Genomic DNA, 25,667 nt, shown 5'->3' with positions numbered 1-25,667 from the left:
TCTGCAGGCCTTCCTCACTATCAGCTCCTCTCCCAGCACTTCCTCTGCAGGCCTTCCTTCCTGTCAGATACTTTCCCAGCACTTCCTCTGCAGGCCTTCCTTCTTTTCAGTTCCTTTCCCAGCATTTCCTCTTCAGGCCTTCCTTCCTGTCAGATCCTCTACCAGTACTTTCTCTGCAGGCCTTCCTTCATGTCAGCTTCTCTCCCAGCACTTCCTCTGCAGGCCTTCCTTTCTTTCAGCTCTTCTCCCAGCACTTCCTCTGTAGGTCTTCCTTCCTGTCAGATCTTCTCCCAGCACTTCCTCTGCAGGCCTTCTTTCCTGTCAGCTCCTCTCCAAGCACTTCAGCTGCAGGTCTTCCTTCCTGTCAGCTCCTCTCCAAGCTCTTCCTCTGCAGGCCTTCCTTCCTGTCAGCTCCTCTCCCAGCTCTTCCACTGCAGGCCTACCTTCCTGTCATCAGACTGTTGCCAGTGATCTACTCGTTAGCCACTTAGGTCCCACATGCAGCTATTGTTCTGAAGTTATTAGATACCCATTGCACTAAATACCATTAGGTGGAGGCACCAGGTTTCCCAGTGTCTCCCACCAACCAGAGAGGTTTCCCAGGTTCATTTGATCACCAGCAGGTAGGCACCATCATTATTCTATAGTGTCACCCAGTTCTAGAAGGCCTCACCAAGAAAGTATTACACTAGTATAGAAGATAACTTGGCACAGTTAGTCTGGATAAGTATCTCATAAGTGGCTGATATTATGTCACACCTACTAATAACAGTTCTGCTCTCCGGATCATTGCCTGCTGCAACCTGCACCTCTCCTGTTGCACCGAATGGGAACCCAGGGATATACAGAAACTTCCCATTGCTAATAGTGGCTACTGACTATATAAGATCAGCCAGTAAATACAGATACAAAATGGTGACATTTTCAGTAGTTGTTTGAGGGCCGCTCAATGTGTGCTTCATGGCAATGTTTGCTTTATCTGAACTTGGTACTATTTTATTTTTCTCTTCTTGCTAAAGAAAGGCCCTCTGGCTATACAAAGGAGACATTAGAATTTTGAACTCTACAGCAATCATTTTTTTTCATTAGGATAGAAAATAACAAATAATTATTAGTTGCAGAAAAAGCCAATGATCCCCCGGTGGCTGTATCTATATTCATTCTACTGAGCAAATCCTCTCTCTGCTCTCTATAAAATGAAGGTTGGATTAGCCACTCCCTTTGTTCTACACATGCAGCCTAACACTGACTGCTGTTGGGAAACTTTCTAATCTTATGCTTAATATTGGGGTACATTGGGCTGTATTGGGGTACAATGCTTAGACCCACTGATGTATGTTATTCTGTAAAAGTACTGATCTATCTGGCAATCCTGTGTGTAGGACCCTACAGATCTGGGGTTCACCCCCAAAATCCTGCCTGTCGCCTGCAGATCATTAAAGCAGTGAGGGAATATGAATATATGAAGGAAGGAGACATCATGATTGGAGGAGTGATGTCTTCACATTTCCATATGAAAAATATTCCATTTCCAAAGTCCACTAGATTACTCTGTGTTTCGTAAGTTTCAACTCTTAAAGGCACTGAGGACCAGCTGGGATACCTCTTTTCCCTCCTCTTCCAACTGCCTCCCTTCCCTTCCAATCCCCTTGTCCCCATTTGTGGCGAGTCACTAATGGCCACATACTCCCTGATTCTGGTCTGGCTGATGACATCTTGATGGTAGTAGGTGGGAACCCTATGTACATACAGTAGATGACAAAGTTTTGCTTCTGTGCTAGAAACAACTGGTCTTCAAGGTTTGATGTACTTTAGGAACATTGCACATTAGGAATGTACTTTTAGATCATTTACATCAGAAGTTATAATAATTACAGATAAACAAGCACCTTTCAAAATATAACCATAACAACTTTATCCAACTATATTTTGGTTTATGTATTTCACCGTTACCCTTATTAGAAAGGTCTCCAGAGATCATTTTGGACCATGGCCTTATTCACAAATGCCATTTTACATTTAATAACATTTAAGTTATTAACCATCTAATTTTTTTTCTTGAATCAGATTTTTAAAGCTAAAAGCCGCCAACAAAATGTTGTGATTTTTTTTTCCAAAATTCACTATGCGTCAAAATAGCAGAAAATCTGAATCCGACGATTCACACAAGTTAATGTAGAAGCCAATGGCAGAGGTCTCTTCCCTTTCCTGGAAGCCTTCTTTTCTCTCCAAACTTTTGAGGTTTGGGGTTTTTGATGCTGGATGTGTGCGGCAATTTAAAGAAGTTGCGTTTTCAGAGCGACAAAGCAAAATATTTTCCGAGACTTTTTCTTGCACGGACTTTTCATATCAAATTTAAGATTGTGCCTTTCGGCATGAGCAATCTATAAAGAAATGTACAATTCACACTGGGTTTTGAGCTTAAAAAAACTCTGCAAATGTCTGCAATTTGACCCAAACAAGTTTTTGGAAAACTTCAAAAGAAAAATCTCAGTATCATTAAAAAACAAAAAGTAAATGGTGTTAAAAACCTGTCATTGAAAACCAAGGTTTTGTTCACACATAATGCCAAAACACATACATCTTACATATCTGCAACTAGACATTACCAGTGGTATCTCATCCTGCTTCACCCCACACAAAGCCGTAGCATAAAGAAATGGGTTATGTGGTGACATTGCCCCTCCTAAAATGTTTGTTGAATGAAACAAACCTATTTCTGAATTCTGTTGAACAGCAATGGAATCTTTTTTGGTTAACAGAACCAACTACATTTCTCACATTTGATTAAGCTTGCAAGTAGATGATTTCTCATTTTCAATGTTGTCTCATTTTACATTATTGGTGCTACATATGTTGCCTCACAGCCTTCAGACATATTATATAATGGACTGTCTACTAATAAACTTAGCACAAGCAGATGGGTGCCATCTGGGACAATGCAGTAAAATACATCAGGGGACATTAGAGGATATTATAGACAGTTTGCAGGGGTTCCTTATTCCAGTAGAAAAGATTCTCAAACCAGAAAGCCCCCCTTTAGATTAGCAGTGATCCCCAACCAGTAGCTCACGAACAACATATTGCTCACCAACCCATTGGATGTTGCTCCCATTGGCTCAAAGTAGGGTCTAATTTTTGTATTACCGGCTTGAAGGCAAGCTTTAGTTGCATCAAAACCAGATGTACTGCCAAGCAGAGCCTCCTATAGGCTATGGAACTACCCAGGGGCTACCAGTAGCCAATTGAAGCCTATATTTTGCACTCCCATGAACATTTTGCATGTTTGTGTTGCTCTCCAACTCCTTTTATATTTAAATGTTGCTCACAAGTAAAAAAAGGTTGGGTATCATTGGATTAGCAGGGTAAGTTGGGTAGGGGGTTCCTCACACTGAGGGCAGTGAGGTTGGGGATTGCCCTGCCGGGGGATGTTGGGTAGGGGGTTCCTCACACTGAGGGCAGTGAGGTTGGGGAATGCCATTCCTAGTGATTTTGTGATGGCAGATTCTGTTAATGTCTATAAGAGGGGCCTGGATGAGTTCTTGAACAAGCATAATATAATCTCAATGTCAAAATCTACAGGTAGTTAGTTAGAGTATTTGTATATATATTGGAGGGTTACACTTGATGGAATTTGGTCTTTTTACAACCCATCATAACTATGCAATTATTTAACTGCTCTTAAGACTTTATAAATCTATAATAATGATTATAAAATAATGATAATAATAATATGAGGTTATTTATTATTGCAGTCCAAATGAACAGGGTTACCGCTACTTGGTGGATTTTCGTTATGCTGTTGAGCAAACTAACATGAATCCGGCCCGGTTACCCAACCTGACCCTGGGGTACCATATATCCGATTCCTGTGGGGACCCCCGGAAGGCTGTAAGGAGCGTATTACAGATATTATCTGGTACCAGGGAGCCGGTTCCCAATTACTCCTGTGTGGGAAAGAGAAACATTGCTGGGTTTATTGGGGATCTCACCTCAGAGACAACTGTACCCATAGCCCAGATACTGACTCTCTATGGATATTCCCAGGTCAGGGATAAACATGAGAAGATGGACTGAAATTAAAGATAAGTGTCTGATAGCCATTGGTTGTCAGCCTACCTCCTTTCCCCATTATGGCACAGAAAATGACCCAAACAAGTTTATGTTTTGCTCTGTGGAGAACAAGTCGATAGAGGTGTTAGTGATACTGGCAGCATATGGGCTAAATTTACAGGAAAATAACATGTTACAACCAAATGCAGCATTTTTTTGCTTACTGATAATTAGTGATGATGGCTCCTTTTTACTTTGCCAAAAAATGTGTGAATTGTCACCAAAATACATTGAAGTCAATGAGAAGGTGATATTACATTGCAGTTAAGGCTGTTTTAAACTCAGCAATAGCAAATACATTGCCCTACAATGTTAGAGATGCTCATTTCCAAATCAATACATAAGTATTTGAACACCTGAGAAAATCAGTGTTAATATTTGGTACAGAAGCCTTTGTTTGCAAGTATAGAAGTCAAACATTTCCTGTAGTTCCTGACCAGGTTTGCACTCACTGCAACAGGGATTTTGGCCCACTCCTCCACACACATCTCCTCTAGATCTGTCAGGTTTCGGGGCTGTCACTGAGCAACATGGAGTTTCAGCTCCCTCCAAAGATTTTCTATTGGATTTAGGTCTGGAGACTGGCTAGGCCACTCCAGAACCTTGATATGCCTCTTACAGAGCCACTCCTTGGTTATCCTGGCTGTGTGCTTTGGGTCATTGTCATGTTGGAAGACCCAGCCACGACCCATCTTCAATGCTCACAATACATGGCCCCATTCATCCTCTCCTTAATACAGTGCATTCATCCTGTCCCCTTCACAGAAAAGCACCCCCAAAGCATGATGTTACCCCCCATGCCTCACAGTAGGGATGGTGTTCTTGGGATGCAACTCATCCTTATTTTTCCTCCAAACACGGCGAGTGAAGTTTAGACCAAAAAGTTCTACTTTGGTTTCATCTGACCACATGACTTTCTCCCATGCCTCCTCTGGATCATCCAGATGGTCATTGGCAAACTTTAGAGGGGCCTGGACACGTGATGACTTGAGCAGGGGAACCTTCCGTGCAATGCATGATTTGAAACCATGACGGCGTAGTGTTCTACCGACAGTGACCTTTGAAACTGTGGTCCCAGCTCTCTTTGTGTCATCGACCAGCTCCTCCCTTGTAGTTCTGGGCTGATTCCTCACCTTTCTTATCATTAGTGATACCCCACAAGGTGAGATCTTGCATGGAGCCCCAGTCCTAGGGAGACTGACAGTCATCTTAAGCCTCTTCCATTCTCTAACAATTGCTCCAACAGTTGATCTATTTTCACCAAGCTACTTGGCAATTGTCCTGTAGCCATTTCCAGCCTTGTGGAGGTCCACAATTTTGTCTCTGGTGTCTTTTGACAGCTCTTTGGTCTTGCCCATGGTAGTAGTTGGAGTCTGACTGACTGTGGGGGGGGGCAGGTGTCTTTAAAGAGCTCAGACAGGTGCTACTAATTTAGATTAATGAGTGGAAACCTTATTTATATAAACCTTGTTTATAAAGTGCTACAAGAATACACAGTGCTCTACAATCTTACAATGTACAAAAGTACACACACACACATGATTTGTATTATAATAAATACAAGCTAGATACCAGTGGGAGCAGGGTCAGTCATTAAAGGCTACAAGCTGATGATCTGATGAAGATGTCTACTGCAGGAATGGAGTTGTTTACATTTGAGTTAACTTTCAGCAGTTATCTGGTTGCTAGGGTTCAAATTACCTTAGCAACTAGCCAGTGGTTTGAATGAGAGAGTGATATATTTATAGGAGAGGACCTGAATAGAAAAATAAGTAATAAAAAGTGACAACAAAATTGAAATAGTGTTTTGGCTGCTGGGGTCACTGACCCCATTTGAAAGTTGGGAAAAGTCAGTAAAAGAAGGCACATATTTCAAAAACTGTAAAAAATAAATAGTGACAGCCATTTGAAAAGTTGTTTAGGATTGGCCATTCTATAACATTCTAAAAGTTAACTTAAAGGTGAACCACCCCTTTAATCCCTCTGCTATGTTAGAAATGGACATCTCTTATTAGAACATCTTTATGTACCTTTTAATCCAACATACCCTCCAGTTTTATTAACTTCCCTCTGTATCTTGGAGGGTACCAAATTATTTTTGAGGGTTTGGGCTTTTTAAGTGCCTTTTATCAAGAAAAAAATTCAAATTTATAGTATTTGCTTAGTATTTCATAATTGTTTAATTCTTTCCATTCCACTTAAAAGTTTAGTTACATATCTGTGCACTCTCTCCAGCTCAATAAAGTTGCAAAAAAGTCAATAAAGGATCTTTATTAGTGTGAATACACACTGGCACTGCCTTAAGTTGCAAAGTCTGTTATCCACAATAACCCCCAAAGCCATAACAATTAAGAAAGTTACCAATACAGTTGTATTATTGCATAATTAGCATTAATGTTATTTTTGTGCCATGTACTAATGGCATCCACCTTTTCACTCAGGTTTTCCCCATATGCCCAGGCTCTAGCCTATCATTTCTCATAGATCACCATGATCAGTTTTATTTTTTTCCACTGTCTCCTCAAAAACAGATGCACCATCATCACTGATGTGTACACTTTCCCTGCTTTGGCGCATGTAGCCATACAAAACCAACCCGATTTCTCTAGAAACCTAAATCCATTATACTTAACAATTCCATTAATGATGCATTAATCTCAAAAAGCTCCCAGTGCCTTCCTGATATAACACATGGAATGAAAAACTTTTCCCATTACCTATGAAATCCTCCCTTCAGTATTTCACACTGTCCTCTAAGTTTATCAGTGGTACTAATGTTACCTTGATAGCAGTGTCTTTCCTATCCCACCCCATTAATTGGTGTTTACTTGTTCCACCACATAAAGAACCCAGCAAATACCCAGATTCTATTCATTTCCCAATACTCCACTTCCTTCCTATTTAACAGTATATTACATCTACAATTCAAAGATATTCTAAATGCATGTACTTTAGAGTTGCCCCATTGGTATCTTCACTCAAATTGGAAAACCTGATGGAAACTGAGGAGCAGTCATTTTCTCCCCTTATTTTCCTAAAATAAAAAAGATGGCAGAACCAGGAATGCAGTACGGGTATGGTAACCCTTATCCGGAAACCCATTATGCAAAACATTTTCAATTACAGAAAGGCCATAATAAGTGTGTTATTTAGTAAAGTTGCCTGTTAGGTTTAGTTTTGTTCTGAGCTTTATCATCTCTCCATATCTACAGATCAGTTACGGAGCAACAGACCCATCGCTCAGAGACAGAGCCGCCTTTCCGGACTTTTTCCGCACAGTACAAAGTGATGAAGCCAATTATTTTGCTATAAGTAAATTACTGAGCCATTTTGGTTGGACCTGGGTTGGAATAATTACATCTGATGATATGAGTGGGGAGGAAGAGCATCACAGTTTGGCCAAATATCTCTCCAGGGAAGGCGTCTGCATTGAGTTTACAATAAAGATTAATATCAATGAAGAATTCACTGTGAAACCTAATGAATATGGAATCACAATTGAGGGATACTCTACCAGTGTCATTATATTAAGTGGAACAGCTTCTACATCGCTTGCCATAATATTATCTCGTTTAAACAATGTGCTGCAAGAAAAGACTTTGATCCTTTCATCTAATTGGGGGAATAACGATATTATTGTTGGATACGCCGTTAAAATATTTAATTACAGTTTGGTGTTAGTGCCACGTTACCATTATGATCTCGGGACTCCTGAAATGAGAAGATTTTTAGAGGATTTACATCCATCAAAATTCCCAGAGGATGAGTTAATTGAAGATATCTTCCTATTGTTTCATTCATGTTTATCAAAAGACAAAAATAAGAATGATTTGTATAAATATATTTATGGAAACTTTCTCCGTAACTGCACTGGGCAGAGACGTATTACAGACCTTTATTATTTCAGGGGTGAAACCAATTCTCCCCGAGTGCATCTGGCAGTTGATATAATGTCTCAGGCACTTCATGAGATGCTGTTTATCAAGGATGCCATACAGTATCCCTATAAGTACCAGGTAATTATCTAAATATTAGAAAACTGCCCTGTGATTTAAGAACCTATAACACAGCCCCATGAACAAACACCTTCTGTATCATCAAAATGACTGTAGGGGCGGCACAGATGCTGCAGAATAAAGTGTAAGAGAAAGGACTGTTCATGCACAGCAAACAGAGGCTGCTCCAATGGGTAAAGCAATGACTATTCACAATACAAAAATTGCCCAACTTTCGAAATCAGCAATAGATCAAAGAGGGATTTATCTGACTCCCCTAATATTATAATATGTACTGGAGGCAAAACATAATTTAATTTGTGAGAAATGAATGCATCACCTTATTGATATGTCTGACAGGTCAGCAGTGTGCAAATGAAGTGTGATTTAAATAAGTATATTCTTTATATAGGAGTTGCACCATTTTTTAAAGAAACATCAATACAGCACCCAAACTGGACCAACCTTCCTGTTTGATGAACATGGGGAGTACATCTCTGGGTTACGGATCTATAACTACATTATATCAGCCAAGGGTTACCTAAACAAACAGCTCTTTGGTGAATTCTTACCATGGGAATCACCAGATCAGCAGCTGAACATCACGTCATCACTTATAGAATGGAAGACAAATAACAATGAAGTGAGAATATTTTGTTTTACCTTTAAAAGCTTTTATCACTTTATTTTGTATATAATAATATAAAAACTATCTTCTGCAGAGAGTTTTTAGCGAAGACAGCCCCCTGGACAAAGAGCCAGGGGGGCTGTCATGTCGGTTGCAGGGCCAACCCCCAAGCAGCAGACGTGATCGCATTGCGTCTGCTGCTTCGTATTCACTTCCTCCTTCCTGTCCCCCCCAAGCACCAGCACCAGATGAAGACTGAAGTAGGAGGACCAGGACTGCGATCCCTGCTTCAGGACAGGTAAAATAAGGGGTTTTTTTTACTTACACACACTCACACTTACACACTGTCACACAACTTTTACACATGTACTCACAAGTATACACAAACAATTTAAAAAAAAATGTTTTACCACTATGTTTTTAGTTTCTTTTCCGTAAAAACTGTATATTTTGACAGCATGACTATTGGATCAGATATCCAATGTAGTCGTTTGACTTATTTTGTCGTTTCACTAATTTGCACAATTTTTGTGGTTTTATTGCATTTTTATCCCTGTATTAGTGTTCCTGATCTGTTTTTCATCAGAATGTGTTCTTTCCAAAAATATATTGTTTTCTGGGAGTCTTTGTATAGTTAGGGGGGTTACGGCACATAATATGCTATCAGGGGACTCTGTGCAAAAGCTGAGTTGGCAGGCGAGAAATTCATATGCGCTATTTTCATTTTGGGGTCAGTACATACCACAGACTTTGGTATATCTATGCATATTGGGCATCAAACTGTTCAGTAGACCTTAGGTGTTCCTATTTGGGGTGACTTGCCTTTGTACGCAAGAAATTGTGTGAGATAAATGCAGCAAATTGCAAAATGTTTAGGCAATTTTCTGAAATATCATAAAAAGCACTAAATTTAGGAAAGCTTTGCAGATTGGTACTTTGGTGTAGACAGGATTCTTTACCCATGTTGGATTTGTCAGAATGTGTACTTTTCAAAACTATATGGTTTTCTCATTTTTTCTGTATAGTTAGGGGGTGTTACGGCACATAATACGCTGTCAGGGGCCTCTGTATGCAAAAGCTGAGTTGGCCGGGGAGAAATCCTTATGCGCTATTTTCATTTTGGGGTCAGTACATACCACAGACTTTGGTATATCTATGCATATTGGGCATCAAACTGCAACATTTTTAAACGATTTTCTGAAATGTCATAAAAATCGGCAAATAGGAAAGCTTTTCGGCTTGTTACTTTGGAGTACAAAGAAATGTGTACCCATTATAGATTCAGGGGAATGTGTACTTTCCAAAAATATATGGCTTTCTGGGATAAGTGTACTTTTTTGTTCCATTATCCCAGATAAAGGATGTAAATGTGTTGATTTTTCAGGAGCTGAAATGACAGGTCATATGGGGGTATGTTACCATTGGGGCCCCTACATGCCACATATTTCGGTAAGCCTATACATATTGGGTATCAAACTGTTCAGTGGGCCCCTGGCGTTCAAATTTAGGGTGTTTTATCTTGGTACCTAATGCTATGTGGGAGATAAGATGCTTTCAGGGGATTTTTGGAAATGTCATCAAAATTGCTACATTTAGAAAAGCTTTGCGGCTTGGTACTTTGGAGTAAAAAGACATGGGTACCCATTTTAGATTCAGGAGAATGTGTACTTTCCAAAAATATATGGATTTCTGGGGTGAGCGTACTTTATACTAGCTTTATTCCACATATAATGATGTAAATATGTTGATTTTGCAGGAGCTGAAATGACAGATCATATGGGGGTATGTTCACTTTGGGGCCCCTACATGCCACATACTTAGGTAAACTTATACATATTGGGCATCAAACTGTTCAGTGGACCCCTGGCGTTCATATTTAGGGGGTTTTATTTGGTTACTTTATGACCTGTAGGAGATAAGATACTATAAGCTTTGAAGTGATTTTTTTTTTTAAATTTTGATAAAAAAACAATAAATTTAGGAAAGCATTGCAACTTGATAGTTTGGAGTAGACAGACAGTTGTGCCTATTCTGGATTCCCCAGAATCTGTTCTTTCCAGAAATGTGAATAATAAATTTCTGGGATAAACCTTCTGTTAGTGGAATTTTTTGGGCTTGAAGTATGCAGCTTTCCGAAGCAGTGCTTTGGAAATTTGTTAGTGTACTGCTAGGAGTTTGTGACCTATACAAGTGAGAAATCTTCATAAAAGTATATATATTTGGTATTGGCACGTTCAGGAGACATGGGACTTTCCAAATCAGTTGTATTATTGTGCATAAAATAATTTTTGTTTCTGGTATGTGTGTTTATATTATGGAAAATGTGATTTTTAAATTTTTTTTTAGACATTTAGAAGCCTATATCTTGTTACAGGATTGGAATTACACCAAAATTCTACCATACTGTGAAAGCTTAGGTTGTTCTGAAAAAAACAATATATTGTTTTCCTGGGTAAACTAAAAGTCCCCCCGATGAAAGGGCCCTAAAATAAAACAGTGCAAAATGTTCAAAAACTGGCAGTAGAAGTTCCGCTTTGCCAAAAATGGCTGGCAGTGAAAGGGTTAAAGCCTTTCCAGTGAAACATTTGCACCTGGCATCTCTTGGCTAATTGGAGTGGCCGCATTTCAAATTTTATTTCTCTCCTTAGTTGATAAATCAAATTAGAAAGGATTCTTAAAAAAGGAACTGAAATGTTCGGGTAGCTTGCTGTGATTATCATCTTAGTTAGCCAATAAAGGGACTGTATCCCCACTTTTGTTATGTTTCATATCAAAGGTTTTACTCTGTGGCCATAAGGGCTGAATCTGTTTTATCTCCAACAGATTATAGGCCATTGCATTGTTTTATAGAGCATGTACATTCTCTCTTTTCTAGATCCCAAGAGCTCAATGTTCAGACAATTGTCTCCCCGGATTCAGGAAGGCACCAAAGCCCGGAGCCCAGTCCTGCTGTTATGACTGTGTCCCATGTTCTGAGGGAGAGATCTCCATCAGAACTGGTACAAATGCATGGTTTTTGAAAAGTATTATAGCTTGAAAATCTATGAAATTATTAAAATATAGAACACAGAGAGAGTGGTAGAGTTAAATGGCAAGAAGTCGTGAGAGAGATAAGTATTGAATCCCATATCATTCCCTACTTTCTTTCTCTTTCCTTCTTTTCTTTCACTTCTAATCCTTAATGTGGCCCAAACCTTTGTCAGTAAATAGGTGATTACGGAATTCATTAGTTGGTGCTAGATAACTACTACCCATCAGTGCCATATTTGTGATTAGTTTGTCATTTATTTGAAAAATGAAGAATAGACTTTTTTTTAAAAAAGTAGACATTTCCCCCCAAAATATTTACCATTTAACCCCTCTGTAAAGGTGATTTTCATGGGAAACAGCTTCCCTACCATGCATGTACTGACCAGAAACCTTCAACTACTGAACTGCTCTGTACCAGGGATCACCACCTACCCAGGCTTTACCACAAAAATGGAAAACAATGATTTAATATTGTTTTTTGCCAGTTAATACTGATAGTCACTGACTGGTATTAAAAACTAGACATTCCTTATTCCTTAGTAGTTATTAGGTACCTGCAATCACTCTGGTTTTGATTGGGACTGTCTCCTAAACAGATGCACAAAATGATGTATCAAGTGATCCTCTATAATTGGCCCTAATGCCCCAACCATTGAGTTACAGGCAACCCATGTGACCGGTAATTCATTATCAAACTGCAAGTGTGTCTGCAAAACTGCTTGTCTTAAACTCAAATGTAATCCTTACAGATTCATCTAAGGGGCATTTACTTAACGTTTGTATTTAATTTATTTTCACAATTCATGTTTTTGTTGTGCTAAAACTCACATTTTTCATGTAAAAAAAATCATGAATTTTTCATGATTTATTAAGCTTATGTAGGGAACTGGTAAACTATGCCTTTTCTAACTCTGGGTCCCCTAGTTATTTGGACAGCTATGAAGAGTCCTAAATGTAATGGGAAGTAAGTCCCATTTCCTGGGTCATAGCATGACCTTTTTCAGTTCCACAGTTTGGCCATAAGGTGGCACTGTGGTATAAAAGTCTGAGCAGCCATGAGGCTGGAGGCCATTTTGGAAACTCTCTGTCTCAACAAGCAGGTATAGATAGATATTGTGGAATCTGGAAATAGGTAGGCCCAGTCACACTAGGGGGCAGATAAATTAGACTTTATCACAGTTTCTATTAATTCCTATGGAATTTTTTAGAAGTGTATTTATTAAGGGGTGAAAGTTATTCACTATTAAATAAATGCACTTTATAGAATAGAAAGTGGGTGAGTTTTTCTGTGGTAAACTCTAACCACACATTTTGATAAATCTGCCCGTAGGTGAGATAGACAGGCAGGGCTAGCTAGTGAGCCGCTTCTGGCTCCGACAAGGAGTTGTAGAAGGATTATTATCCCGGGTATAATACTGCCCAGAATAGGGGTAACAGTGTACAGACCTAGGGTTAGATAGTGATCACCCAAATTCCACTGAAAGCATATGATGCTACTACCTACCTATATTGTACTTGTACTTACTCCTAAGTGGCTGTGTAAATAAACAGTTCATTGCTTAACGTCAGAACCACTGGCGCCCATTTCTTAAGAGATATAACACATAATTACCTGGCCTCCATATAAAGCGAGGGTTCACACCTGGGAAATTGAGTCTCAGCCCGGGTGATATATGGTGATGAGAAATTTTTTTCACTACCAAATTCTGAATTTCGCCATTGCCAATTTTTTTTGCAAACATTTAAAGCAAAAAATTTGCAGTTGCACCAAAAAAAAGCATGCCATAAAAAGGTGTCTATGGGAGAGGCTTTTGTCAAAGCTTTGATGTACAGCTTCCCTATTAAATACATTCTAAGGTAGAATGAAGGTTTATATTCAGAGGGTGGGGAAACAAATGGCAATAAACTCAGTTTCATGTATTCAGGTGTAACGTTACAAAGGGTTCCTTATTGATGTTCAGAGATTTTAGACTATAGGGATCTGGGTTTGCTATCTGGAATGTGTGGAACCTGGTTGGGTTTTCCCAAAAAATATTTTGAATTGAATTACGATACCCAAAGGCTACTACAAAACATTCCAATTTTAAATAAACCCAACAAGATTGTTTTACAGTAGTTTACAAAGGGAAGAAGCACAGCAATTTATTGGCCATGCCTTTTAACACATTTATTGCAGAAAGTAAGTGGCACAAGCTTTTGGGGGTTATTCCCTTCTTCAGGTACAATCTGATTGCATCTGAAGAAGGGGGTAACCCCCGAAAGCTTGTGCCACTTACTTTCTGCAATAAATGTGTTAAAAGGCATGGCCAATAAATCGCTGTGCTTCTTCCCATTGTAAATTATATGGAATGGCTTGGGAGCAGCTGAGGAATTGGAGCACCCTATGGAAATATGTAAGTGGTGTGCCGATTAATTTTTCTATTGTTTTACAGTAGTTCCCATTAAGTACAAGGTAATGTTGTTCCTGCTACAGAGCATACCTTAAAAAAGAAATTAGCATATGTCAATTAAAGTAATTTTCCTTCAATGACTGAATTTTAGAAATACTTTCAAATGTAAAACTATAGGGAGGGGGACTAGGTAAGCAACCCAGAAAGAAATTAAATGGTGAAAGGGCCAGGGTCCACATATACATCAATCAACCTTTAAAGAGTTAAGGACAAGAATATTCCTCAGAATTGGAGCCTGGTATATTTTATACACTGTTGCCATATAGGGGTATATATGTAGGCAGCCCATGGGTGTCCTCATACAGTATATGTATCATGTACACCCAACTTGCACAGGGAGCACCTGTATCTGTGAGGCACATCCAGAGACCCGTATTTATTGTTTTGTGTTTGTGCAAGGTGGCAATTTTGAACAATTTCAGCTCTTGACCTACCCAGAAATAAATGAGCCCTATAGTTTAATTGAATGTTTAACAATTCTTTGAAGCCCAGCATGCCTCTATATTATCTGACATTTCACCATGATTTCTTTCCACCTTTACAGACAGTGAGAGCTGTATCCAATGTTCAGATATGGAATGGCCCAATGAGAAGAAAAGTCAATGTATTGCCAAGATGGAAGAATTTCTTTCCTACAGTGGCAATGTAATTTCTGTTATTTGTTTATTCATCTCAGTTCTACTTTTCCTTATAACTGAGGTTATATTGGGAGTGTTCATTAAATACCGGGACTCCCCCATAGTGAGAGCCAACAACCGGAGCCTGAGCTTCCTCCTCCTTGTCTCCATCAAGCTGAGCTTCCTCAGTGTGTTTCTGTTCCTCGGTCGCCCTGTGGATATAACCTGCATGCTGCGCATCATCACTTTTGGAATCACCTTCTCCATAGCTGTCTCTTCTCTCCTGGCCAAGACTATCATGGTTTGTGTTGCTTTCAAAGCCACCAAGCCAGGGAGCTCATGGAGAAAATGGCTGGGAGTCAAACTGTCCAATTCTGTAGTCTTGTTCTGCTCATCCATTCAAATAATCATCTGCATGACTTGGTTGGCCATTTCTCCTCCCTTTCAGGAACTGGACATTCACACTTCCCCTGGAACCATCATCATTCAGTGCAATGAGGGCTCAGCTATTGGCTTTTACTCAGTTATTGGGTATATGGGGCTTCTGGCAGCTGTTAGTTTTGTTTTAGCATTTTTAGCTCGGAGCTTACCGGACAGTTTTAATGAGGCCAAGTACATCACTTTCAGCATGCTGCTCTTCTGCAGTGTTTGGATCACAATGATCCCGGCCTATCTGAGCACCAAAGGCAAAAACACTGTGTGTGTGGAGATATTTGCCATACTCACCTCAAGCGCGGGCCTTTTAGCCTGTATATTTCTGCCCAAATGTTACACAATACTACTCAGGCCAGAACTCAATATAAAAACTAGTTTGCTTAGAAACTAATAGAAATAATATTACAAACACCATTACAAGTTGTGCATCTTTTGGAGTACGCACTATGTAGTTAATATGCATATATATTTTAAATGCCATGAAAAAGCTGTAAAACATATTGAATATTACAAAACATGTAAGGTGGCATTTTCTACGGTCTGTATGCTATTAATATTGATATTTTAATAAAAATATTTTTTTTTTTTTTTTAACTGAAATTTTAATTTGAGTTGGGGATTTTTTTTGATATGGTTGTTTAAGTTTTACTGCTTCTCTCCCAGCACTTCCTCTGCAGGCCTTCCTTCCTGTAACCTCCTCTCCCAGCACTTCCTCTGCAGGCCTTCCTTCCTGTCAGCTCCTCTCCCAGCACTTCCTCTACAGGCCTTCCTTCCAGTAACCTCCTCTCCCAGCACTACTTCTGCAGGCCTTCCTTCCTGTAAACTCTTCTCCCAGCACTTCCTCTGCAGAACTTCCTTCCTGTAACCTCCTCTCCCAGCACTTCCTCTGCAGGCCTTCCTTCCTGTCAGCTCCTCTCCCAGGACTTCCTCTGCATGCCTTCCTTCCTGTAACCTCCTCTCCCTGCACTACCTCTGCAGGCCTTCCTTCCTGTAACCTCCTCTCCCAGCACTTCCTCTGCCGGCCTTCCTTCCTGTAACCTCTTCTCCCAGCACTTCCTCTGCAGAACTTCCTTCCTGTAACCTCCTCTCCCAGCACTTCCTCTGCAGGCCTTCCTTTCGGTCAGCTCCTCTCCCAGCACTTCCTCTGCAGGCCTTCCTTCCCATAACCTCTTCTCCCAGCACTTCCTCTTTGGGCCTTTCTTCCTGCCAGCTCCTCTCCCAGCACTTCCTCTTTGGGCCTTCCTTCCTGTCAGATCCTCTCCCAGCACTTACTCTGCAAGCCTTCTTTCCTGTCAGATCCTCTCCCAGCACTTCCTCTGAAGGCCTTCCTTCCTGTAACCTCCTCTCCCAGCACTTCCTCTGCAGGCCGTTTTTCCAGTCAGCTCCTCTCTCAGCACTTCCTCTGCAGGCCTTCCTTTCATTCAGCTCCTCTCCCAGCACTTCCTCTGCAAGCTTTCCTTCCTGTAAGCTCCTCTCCCAGCACTTTCTCTTTGGGCCTTTCTTCCTGCCAGCTCCTCTCCCAGCACTTCCTCTGCAGGCCTTCCATCCTGTAACCTTCTCTCCCAGCACTTCCTCTTTGGGCCCTTCTTCCTGCCAGCTCCTCTCCAAGCACTTCCTCTTTGGGCCTTCCTTCCTGTCAGATCCTCTCCCAGCACTTCCTCTGCAGGCCTTCCTTCCTGTCATCTCCTCTCCCAGCACTTCCTCTGAAGGTCTTCCTTCCTGTAACCTCCTCTCCCAGCACTTCTTCTGCAGACCGTCCTTCTTGCCAGCTCCTCTCCCAGCACTTCCTCTTTGGGCCTTTCTTCCTGCCAGCTCCTCTCCCAGCACTTCCTCTGCAGGCCTTCCTTCCTATCAGATCCTCCACCAGCACTTCCTCTGCAAGCTTTCCTTCCTGTCAGCTCCTCTCCCAGCACTTCCTCTTTGGGCCATTCCTCCTGCCAGCTCCTCTCCCAGCACTTCCTCTGCAGGCCTTCCTTCCTATCAGATCCTCCACCAGCACTTCCTCTGCAAGCTTTCCTTCCTGTCAGCTCCTCTCCCAGCACTTCCTCTTTGGGCCATTCCTCCTGCCAGCTCCTCTCCCAGCACTTCCTCTGCAGGCCTTACTTCCTGTCAACTCCTCTCCCAGCACTTCCTCTTTGGGGCTTTCTTCCTGCCAGCTCCTCTCCCAGCACTTCCTCTGCAGGGCTTCCTTCCAGTAACCTCCTCTCCCAGCACTTCCTCTGCAAGCTTTCTTTCCTGTGAGCTCCTCTCCCAGCACTTTCTCTGCAGGGCTTCCTTCCAGTAACATCCTCTACCAGCACTTCCTCTGCAGGCCTTCCTTTCTGTCAGCTCCTCTTCCAGCACTTCCTCTGCAGGCCTTTCTTTCTGTCAGCTCCTCACCCAGCACTTCCTCTGCAGACCTTCCTTCCTGTCAGCTCCTCTCTCAGCACTTCCTCTGCAGGCCTTTCTTCCTGTCAGTTCCTCTCCCAGCACTTCTTCTGCAGGCCTTCCTTCCTGTCAGCTCCTCTCCCAGCACTTCCTTTGCAGGCCTTCCTTCCTGTCAGCTCTTCCCCCAGCACTACTTCTGCAGGCCTTCCTCTCTGTCAGCTCCTCTCCCAGTGCTTCCTCTGCAAGCCTTCCTTCCTGTCAGCTGCTCTTTCAGCACTTCCTCTGCAGGCATTCCTTCCAGTCAGCTCCTCTCCCAGCACTACCTTTGCAGGCCTTCCTTTCTGTCAGCTCCTCTCCCAGCACTTCCTTTGCAGGCCTTCCTTCCTGTCAGCTCCTCCCCCAGCACTACCTCTGCAGGCCTTCCTTCCTGTAACCTCCTCTCCCAGTAGTTCTTCTGCAGGCCTTCCTTCCTGTAACCTCCTCTCCCAGCACTTCCTCTGCAGGCCTGCCTTCCTGTCAGCTCCTCTCCCAGCACTTCCTCTGCAGGCTTTCCTTTCTGTCAGCTCCTCTCCCAGCACTTCCTCTGCAGGTCTTCCTTCCTGTAACCTCCTCTCCCAGCACTTCCTCTGCAGGCCTTCCTTCCTGTAACCTCTTCTCCCAGCACTTCCTCTGCAGGCCTTCCTTCTTGTAACCTCCTCTCCAGTACTTCCTGTGCAGGCTTTCCTTCCAGTCAGATCCTCTCCCAGCACTTCCACTGCAGGCCTTCCTTCCTGTAACCTCCTCTCCCAGCACTTCCTTTGCAGGCCTTCCTTCCTGTTAGCTCCTCCCCCAGCACTACCTCTGCAGGCCTTCCTTTCTGTCAGCTCCTCTCCCAGTGCTACCTCTGCAGGCCTTCCTTCCTTTCAGCTGCTCTCCCAGCACTTCCTCTTCAGGCCTTCCTTCCTGTAACCTCCTCTCCCAGCACTTCCTCTGCAGGCCTTCCTTCCTGTAACCTCCTCTCCCAGTAGTTCTTCTGCAGGCCTTCCTTCCAGTAACCTCCTCTCCCAGCACTTCCTCTGCAGGCCTTCCTTCCTGTAACCTCCTCTCCCAGTAGTTCTTCTGCAGGCCTTCCTTCCTGTCAGCTCCTCTCCCAGCACTTCCTCTTCAGGCCTGCCTTCCTGTCAGCTCCTCTCCCAGCACTTCCTCTGCAGGCTTTCCTTTCTGTCAGCTCCTCTCCAAGCACTTCCTCTACAGGTCTTCCTTCCTGTAACCTCCTCTCCCAGCACTTCCTCTGCAGGCCTTCCTTCCTGTAACCTCTTCTCCCAGCACTTCCTCTGCAGGCCTTCCTTCCTGTAACCTCCTCTACCAGCACTTCCTGTGCATGTCTTACTTCCAGTCAGCTCCTCTCCGAGCACTTCCTCTGCAGGTCTTCCTTCCTGTAACCTCCTCTCCCAGCACTTCCTCTGCAGGCCTTCCTTCCTGTAACCTCTTCTCCCAGTACTTCCTCTGCAGGCCTTCCTTCTTGTAACCTCCTCTCCCAGCACTTCCTGTGCAGGCCTTCCTTCCAGTCAGATCCTCTCCCAGCACTTCCACTGCAGGCCTTCCTTCCTGTAACCTCCTCTCCCAGCACTTCCTCTGCAGGCCTTCCTTCCAGTAACCTCCTCTCCCAGCACTTCCTCTGCAGGCCTTCCTTCCTGTCAGCTCCTCTCCCAGCACTTCCTCTGCAGGCCTTCCTTCCTGTAACCTCCTCTCCCAGCACTTCCTCTGCAGGCCTTCCTTCCAGTAACCTCCTCTCCCAGCACTTCCTCTGCAGGCCTTCCTTCCTGTCAGCTCCTCTCCCAGCACTTCCTCTGCAGGCCTTCCTTCCTGTCTGCTCCTCTCCCAGCACTTCCTCTGCAGGCCTTCCTTCCTGTAACCTCCTCTCCCAGCACTTCCTCTGCAGGCCTTCCTTCCTGTAACCTCCTCTCCCAGTAGTTCTTCTTCAGGCCTTCCTTCCTGTAACCTCTTCTCCAAGCACTTCCTCTGCAGGCCTTCCTTCGAGTCAGCTCCTCTCCCAGCACTTCCACTGCAGGCTTTCCTTCCTGTAACCTCCTCTCCCAGCACTTCCTCTGCAGGCCTTCCTTCCAGTAACCTCCTCTCCCAGCAATTTCTCTGCAGGCCTTCCTTCCGGTCAGCTCCTCTCCCAGCACTTCCTCTGCAAGCTTTCCTTCCTGTTAGCTCCTCCCCCAGCACTACCTCTGCAGGCCTTCCTTTCTGTCAGCTCCTCTCCCAGTGCTACCTCTGCAGGCCTTCCTTTCTTTCAGCTGCTCTCCCAGCACTTCCTCTTCAGGCCTTCCTTCCTGTAACCTCCTCTCCCAGCACTTCCTCTGCAGGCCTTCCATCCTGTAACCTCCTCTCCCATTAGTTCTTCTGCAGGCCTTCCTTCCAGTAACCTCCTCTCCCAGCACTTCCTCTGCAGGCCTTCCTTCCTGTAACCTCCTCTCCCAGTAGTTCTTCTGCAGGCCTTCCTTCCTGTCAGATCCTCTCCCAGCACTTCCTCTTCAGGCCTGCCTTCCTGTCAGCTCCTCTCCCAGCACTTCCTCTGCAGGCTTTCCTTTCTGTCAGCTCCTCTCCAAGCACTTCCTCTACAGGTCTTCCTTCCTGTAACCTCCTCTCCCAGCACTTCCTCTGCAGGCCTTCCTTCCTGTAACCTCTTCTCCCAGCACTTCCTCTGCAGGCCTTCCTTCCTGTAACCTCCTCTACCAGCACTTCCTGTGCATGTCTTACTTCCAGTCAGCTCCTCTCCCAGCACTTCCTCTGCAGGTCTTCCTTCCTGTAACCTCCTCTCCCAGCACTTCTTCTGCAGGCCTTCCTTCGAGTCAGCTCCTCTCCCAGCACTTCCACTGCAGGCTTTCCTTCCTGTAACCTCCTCTCCCAGCACTTCCTCTGCAGGCCTTCCTTCCAGTAACCTCCTCTCCCAGCAATTTCTCTGCAGGCCTTTCTTCCGGTCAGCTCCTCTCCCAGCACTTCCTCTGCAAGCTTTCCTTCCTGTGAGCTCCTCTCCCAGCACTTCCTCTGCAGGCCTTCCTTCCTGTGAGCTCCTCTCCCAGCACTTCCTCTGCAGGGCTTCCTTCCAGTAATGTCCTCTCCCAGCACTTCCTCTGCAGGCCTTCCTTTCTGTCAGCTCCTCTTCCAGCACTTCCTCTGCAGGCCTTTCTTTCTGTCAGCTCCTCTCCCAGCACTTCCTCTGCAGACCTTCCTTCCTGTCAGCTCCTCTCTCAGTGCTTCCTCTGCAGGCCTTCCTTCCTGTCAGTTCCTCTCCCAGCACTTCCTCTGCAGGCCTTCCTTCCTGTCAGCTCCTCTCCCAGCACTACCTTTGCAGGCCTTCCTTACTGTCAGCTCCTCTCCCAGCACTTCCTTTGCAAGCCTTCCTTCCTGTCAGTTCCTCCCCCAGAACTACCTCTGCAGGCCTTCCTTTCTGTCAGCTCCTCTCCCAGCAATTCCTCTGCAGGCGTTCCTTCCTGTCAGCTGCTCTCCCAGCACTTCCTCTGCATGCCTTCCTTCCTTTCAGCTGCTCTTCCAGCACTTCCTCTTCAGGCGTTCCTTCCTGTCAGCTGCTCTCCCAGCACTTCCTCTGCAGGCCTTCCTTCCTGTCAGCTGCTCTTCCAGCACTTCATCTGCAGGCCTTCCTTCATGTCAGCTGCTCTCCCAGCACTTCCTCTGCAGGCCTTCCTTCCTGTCAGCTGCTCTTCCAGCACTTCCTCTGCAGCCCTTCCTTCCTGTCAGCTGCTCTCCCAGCACTTCCTCTGCAGCCCTTCCTTCCTGTCAGCTGCTCTTCCAGCACTTCCTCTGCAGGCCTTCCTTCCTGTCAGCTGCTCTCCCAGAACTTCCTCTGCAGGCCTTCCTTCCTGTAACCTCTTCTCCCAGCAATTCCTCTGCAGGCCTTCCTTCCTGTAAGCTCCTCTCCCAGCACTTACTCCACAGGCCTTCCTTCCAGTAACCTCCTCTCCAAGCACTTCCTCTGTAGGCCTTCCTTCCTATCAGCTTCTCTCCCAGCACTTCCTCTGCAGGGCTTCCTTCCAGTAACCTCCTCTCCCAGCACTTCCTCTGCAAGCTTTCTTTCCTGTGAGCTCCTCTCCCAGCACTTCCTCTGCAGGGCTTCCTTCCAGTAACGTCCTCTACCAGCACTTCCTCTGAAGGCCTTCCTTTCTGTCAGCTCCTCTTCCAGCACTTCCTCTGCAGGCCTTTCTTTCTGTCAGCTCCTCTCCCAGCACTTCCTCTGCAGACCTTCCTTCCTGTCAGCTCCTCTCTCAGCACTTCCTCTGCAGGCCTTCCTTCCTGTCAGTTCCTCTCCCAGCACTTCTTCTCCAGGCCTTCCTTTCTGTCAGCTCCTCTCCCAGCACTTCCTTTGCAGGCCTTCCTTCCTGTCAGCTCTTCCCCCAGCACTACTTCTGCAGGCCTTCCTTTCTGTCAGCTCCTCTCCCAGTGCTTCCTCTGCAGGCCTTCCTTCCTGTCAGCTGCTCTTCCAGCACTTCCTCTGCAGGCGTTCCTTTCTGTCAGCTCCTCTCCCAGCACTACCTTTGCAGGCCTTCCTTACTGTCAGCTCCTCACTCAGCACTTCCTTTGCAGGCCTTCCTTCCTGTCAGCTCCTCCACCAGCACTACCTCTGCAGGCCTTCCTTTCTGTCAGCTCCTCTCCCAGTGCTTCCTCTGCAGGCCTTCCTTCCTTTCAGCTGCTCTCCCAGCACTTCCTCTGCAGGTCTTCCTTCCTTTCAGCTGCTCTTCCAGTACTTCCTCTGCAGGCGTTCCTTCCTGTCAGCTGCTCTCCCAGCACTTCCTCTGCAGGCCTTCCTTCCTGTCAGCTGCTCTTCTAGCACTTCATCTGCAGGCCTTTTTTCCTGTCAGCTGCTCTCCCAGCACTTCCTCTGCAGGCCTTCCTCCCTGTCAGCTGCTCTTCCAGCACTTCCTCTGCAGGCCTTCCTCCCGGTCAGCTGCTCTTCCAGCACTTCCTCTGCAGGCCTTACACAGAAACAACACAGAGGAAGGGACAGGCTCTTACAGCTTCCATAGATATGTTTGTATGTTTTGTGCCTTTTGTTTATTTAATATTATAACATACAATTGTTGCCAGGTATGGGCAGAGTGACAATATTCATCTGTATTTTCTAGCCTTTTCCTCTCTGCTCTGCACGTACTGTATGTAAAATTAAAGACCTGTTAATTCTTTATACTCTGCCTCTCTGGAACTAAGGGAGATATGGTCTTTAAAAAGGCAGCCTATATCCCTTCCTTTCTGGTGACCCAATAGCTGCTTCTCTGGGATATGCTATTCCTGCTTTTCACTTTCAGCCCCAAATAATGGGTAAGGGTAACTGGTGGAGATGTACCTGAGGGATGTTGTGAGCTACAAAGAAGATATTTGTTGGAAGTGTCATCAGACTATTGCCAGTTTACTCTTTAGCCACTTAGGTCCCACATGCAGCTATTGTTCTGAAGTTATTAGATACCTATTGCATTGGATACTATTAGGTGGCGGCACCAAGTGTCCCAGTGTCTCCCACCAACCAGAGAGGTTTCCCAGGTTAGCGTGATCACCAGCAGGTAGGCACCCTGTGTTTTCTGCAAAGGGCCAGTTCTAGAAGGCCTCACCAGAAAAGTGTTACACTAGTATAGAAGAATACTTGGCACAGTTAGTCTGGATCAGTATCCAGGGCATTTCTCTCACTTGTACTCAAATAGAGCAGGAGTATAGGGAGGGGAGTTTGGCTGATATTATGTCACACCTACTAATAACAGTTCTGCTCTCCGGATCATTGCCTGCTGCAACCTGCACCTCTCCTGTTGCACCAAATGCACCACTCAGATTGTAAGCTCTACGGGGCAGGGACCTCCTTCCTACTGTGTCTCGTACCACATGGCACTTATATATATATATACATATATGTATTTATTGTATTAATTTTTTATATCACTTGTCCTCCCTGTGTGTAATTTTGTATTCTGTAAGACTGTACAACGCTGCGTACCCTTGTGGCGCTTTATAAATAAAGTTATACATACATACATACATACATACCCAGGGATATACAGATACTTCCCATTGCTAATAGTGGCTTCTGACTATATAAGATCAGCCAGTAAATACAGATAAAATATGGTGACATGTTCGACCTCCAAAGGGGTCCCGACCACCAGGTTGAGAACCGCTGTTCTAAATGACCTTGATATTTTTTATTTTTCTCTTCTTGATCATTTGGATATACACAGTATACATTAGGATTTTAATTGTGATGTATACTGGAAATATTTCTTTTTTTTCATGAGCATAGAAAATAACTAAAAAGTATTAGTTGCAGAAAAAGCCAATGGTCCCCCCAGTGGCTGTGCCTATATTCATTCTACTGAGCAAATCCTCTCTCTGTTCTCTATAAAATGAGGGTTGGATGAGCCGGGCCCCTTACTCTGTTCTACACACACAGCCCAACCCTGGGGCCCCTGTGTCTCTCTGTGCCACTGACTGTTACTGGGGCAAATCCTCTCTCTGCTCTCTATAAAATGAGGGTTGGATGAGCCGGGCCCCTTACTCTGTTCTACACACACAGCCCAACCCTGGGGCCCCTGTGTCTCTCTGTGCCACTGACTGTTACTGGGGCAAATCCTCTCTCTGCTCTCTATAAAATGAGGGTTGGATGAGCCGGGCCCCTTACTCTGTTCTACACACACAGCCCAACCCTGGGGCCCCTGTGTCTCTCTGTGCCACTGACTGTTACTGGGGCAAATCCTCTCTCTGCTCTCTATAAAATGAGGGTTGGATGAGCCGGGCCCCTTACTCTGTTCTACACACACAGCCCAACCCTGGGGCCCCTGTGTCTCTCTGTGCCACTGACTGTTACTGGGGCAAATCCTCTCTCTGCTCTCTATAAAATGAGGGTTGGATGAGCCGGGCCCCTTACTCTGTTCTACACACACAGCCCAACCCTGGGGCCCCTGTGTCTCTCTGTGCCACTGACTGTTACTGGGGCAAATCCTCTCTCTGCTCTCTATAAAATGAGGGTTGGATGAGCCGGGCCCCTTACTCTGTTCTTCACACACAGCCCAACCCTGGGGCCCCTGTGTCTCTCTGTGCCACTGACTGTTACTGGGGCAAATCCTCTCTCTGCTCTCTATAAAATGAGGGTTGGATGAGCCGGGCCCCTTACTCTGTTCTACACACACAGCCCAACCCTGGGCCCCTGTGTCTCTCTGTGCCACTGACTGTTACTGGGGCAAATCTTCTCTCTGCTCTCTATAAAATGAGGGTTGGATGAGCCGGGCCCCTTACTCTGTTCTACACACACAGCCCAACCCTGGGGCCCCTGTGTCTCTCTGTGCTACTGACTGTTACTGGGGCAAATCCTCTCTCTGCTCTCTATAAAATGAGGGTTGGATGAGCCGGGCCCCTTACTCTGTTCTACACACACAGCCCAACCCTGGGGCCCCTGTGTCTCTCTGTGCTACTGACTGTTACTGGGGCAAATCCTCTCTCTGCTCTCTATAAAATGAGGGTTGGATGAGCCGGGCCCCTTACTCTGTTCTACACATTCACCTGGATCCTGAGTGCCACTGACTGCTGCTGGGAAACTTTCTGCCCTTATGCTTAATATTGGGGTACATTGGGCTGTATGGAGGTACAATGCTGGGACCCACTGCTGTCTGTTATTCAGTGAAAGTGCTGATCTATCTGGCAATCCTGTGTGTGGGGCCCTGTAGATCTGGGGTTCAGCCCCTCAACCCTGCCTGCCATCTGCAGATCATTAAAGCAGTGAAAGAATTTGAATACATGAAGGAAGGAAACATCATGATCGGAGGGGTGATGACTTCACATTTCCATATGATTAATGTTACATTTCCATTGAAGAAATCCACTAGATTACTCTGTGTTTCGTAAGTTTCAACTCTTAAAGGCACTACGGGAAAAAAGGGTTAATAGGTAGAGGATTTTTTGGAAACCCCCTGCAGAGGAGCTTTAGGTGCACAGCCCCTCAATTATATTAGGCAATGACAATGATGATATTGAACATTCATTTTTTTCTCTT

At 44.6% G+C, this 25,667-nt stretch overlaps 1 protein-coding gene across 1 annotated transcript; it reads left to right on the top strand.

Annotated features, from left to right (window-relative positions):
* Positions 1–1,315: 1,315 nt before the first annotated feature.
* On the top strand, positions 1,316–15,659 carry LOC105946390 (vomeronasal type-2 receptor 26-like). Its single transcript, XM_012956070.1, has 6 exons — positions 1,316–1,560; positions 3,756–4,047; positions 7,326–8,129; positions 8,524–8,751; positions 11,612–11,735; positions 14,761–15,659. The coding sequence occupies exons 1-6, from the start codon at positions 1,316–1,318 to the stop codon at positions 15,657–15,659; spliced, it is 2,592 nt and encodes an 863-aa protein (XP_012811524.1).
* The last annotated feature ends 10,008 nt before the right edge of the window (positions 15,660–25,667 follow it).

This window comes from Xenopus tropicalis, chromosome 1, assembly GCF_000004195.4.
Source record: "Xenopus tropicalis strain Nigerian chromosome 1, UCB_Xtro_10.0, whole genome shotgun sequence".
NCBI lineage: Eukaryota > Metazoa > Chordata > Amphibia > Anura > Pipidae > Xenopus > Xenopus tropicalis.
Note: the sequence above shows the minus strand (reverse complement) of the source record. Positions and strands in the feature narration are given on the sequence as shown.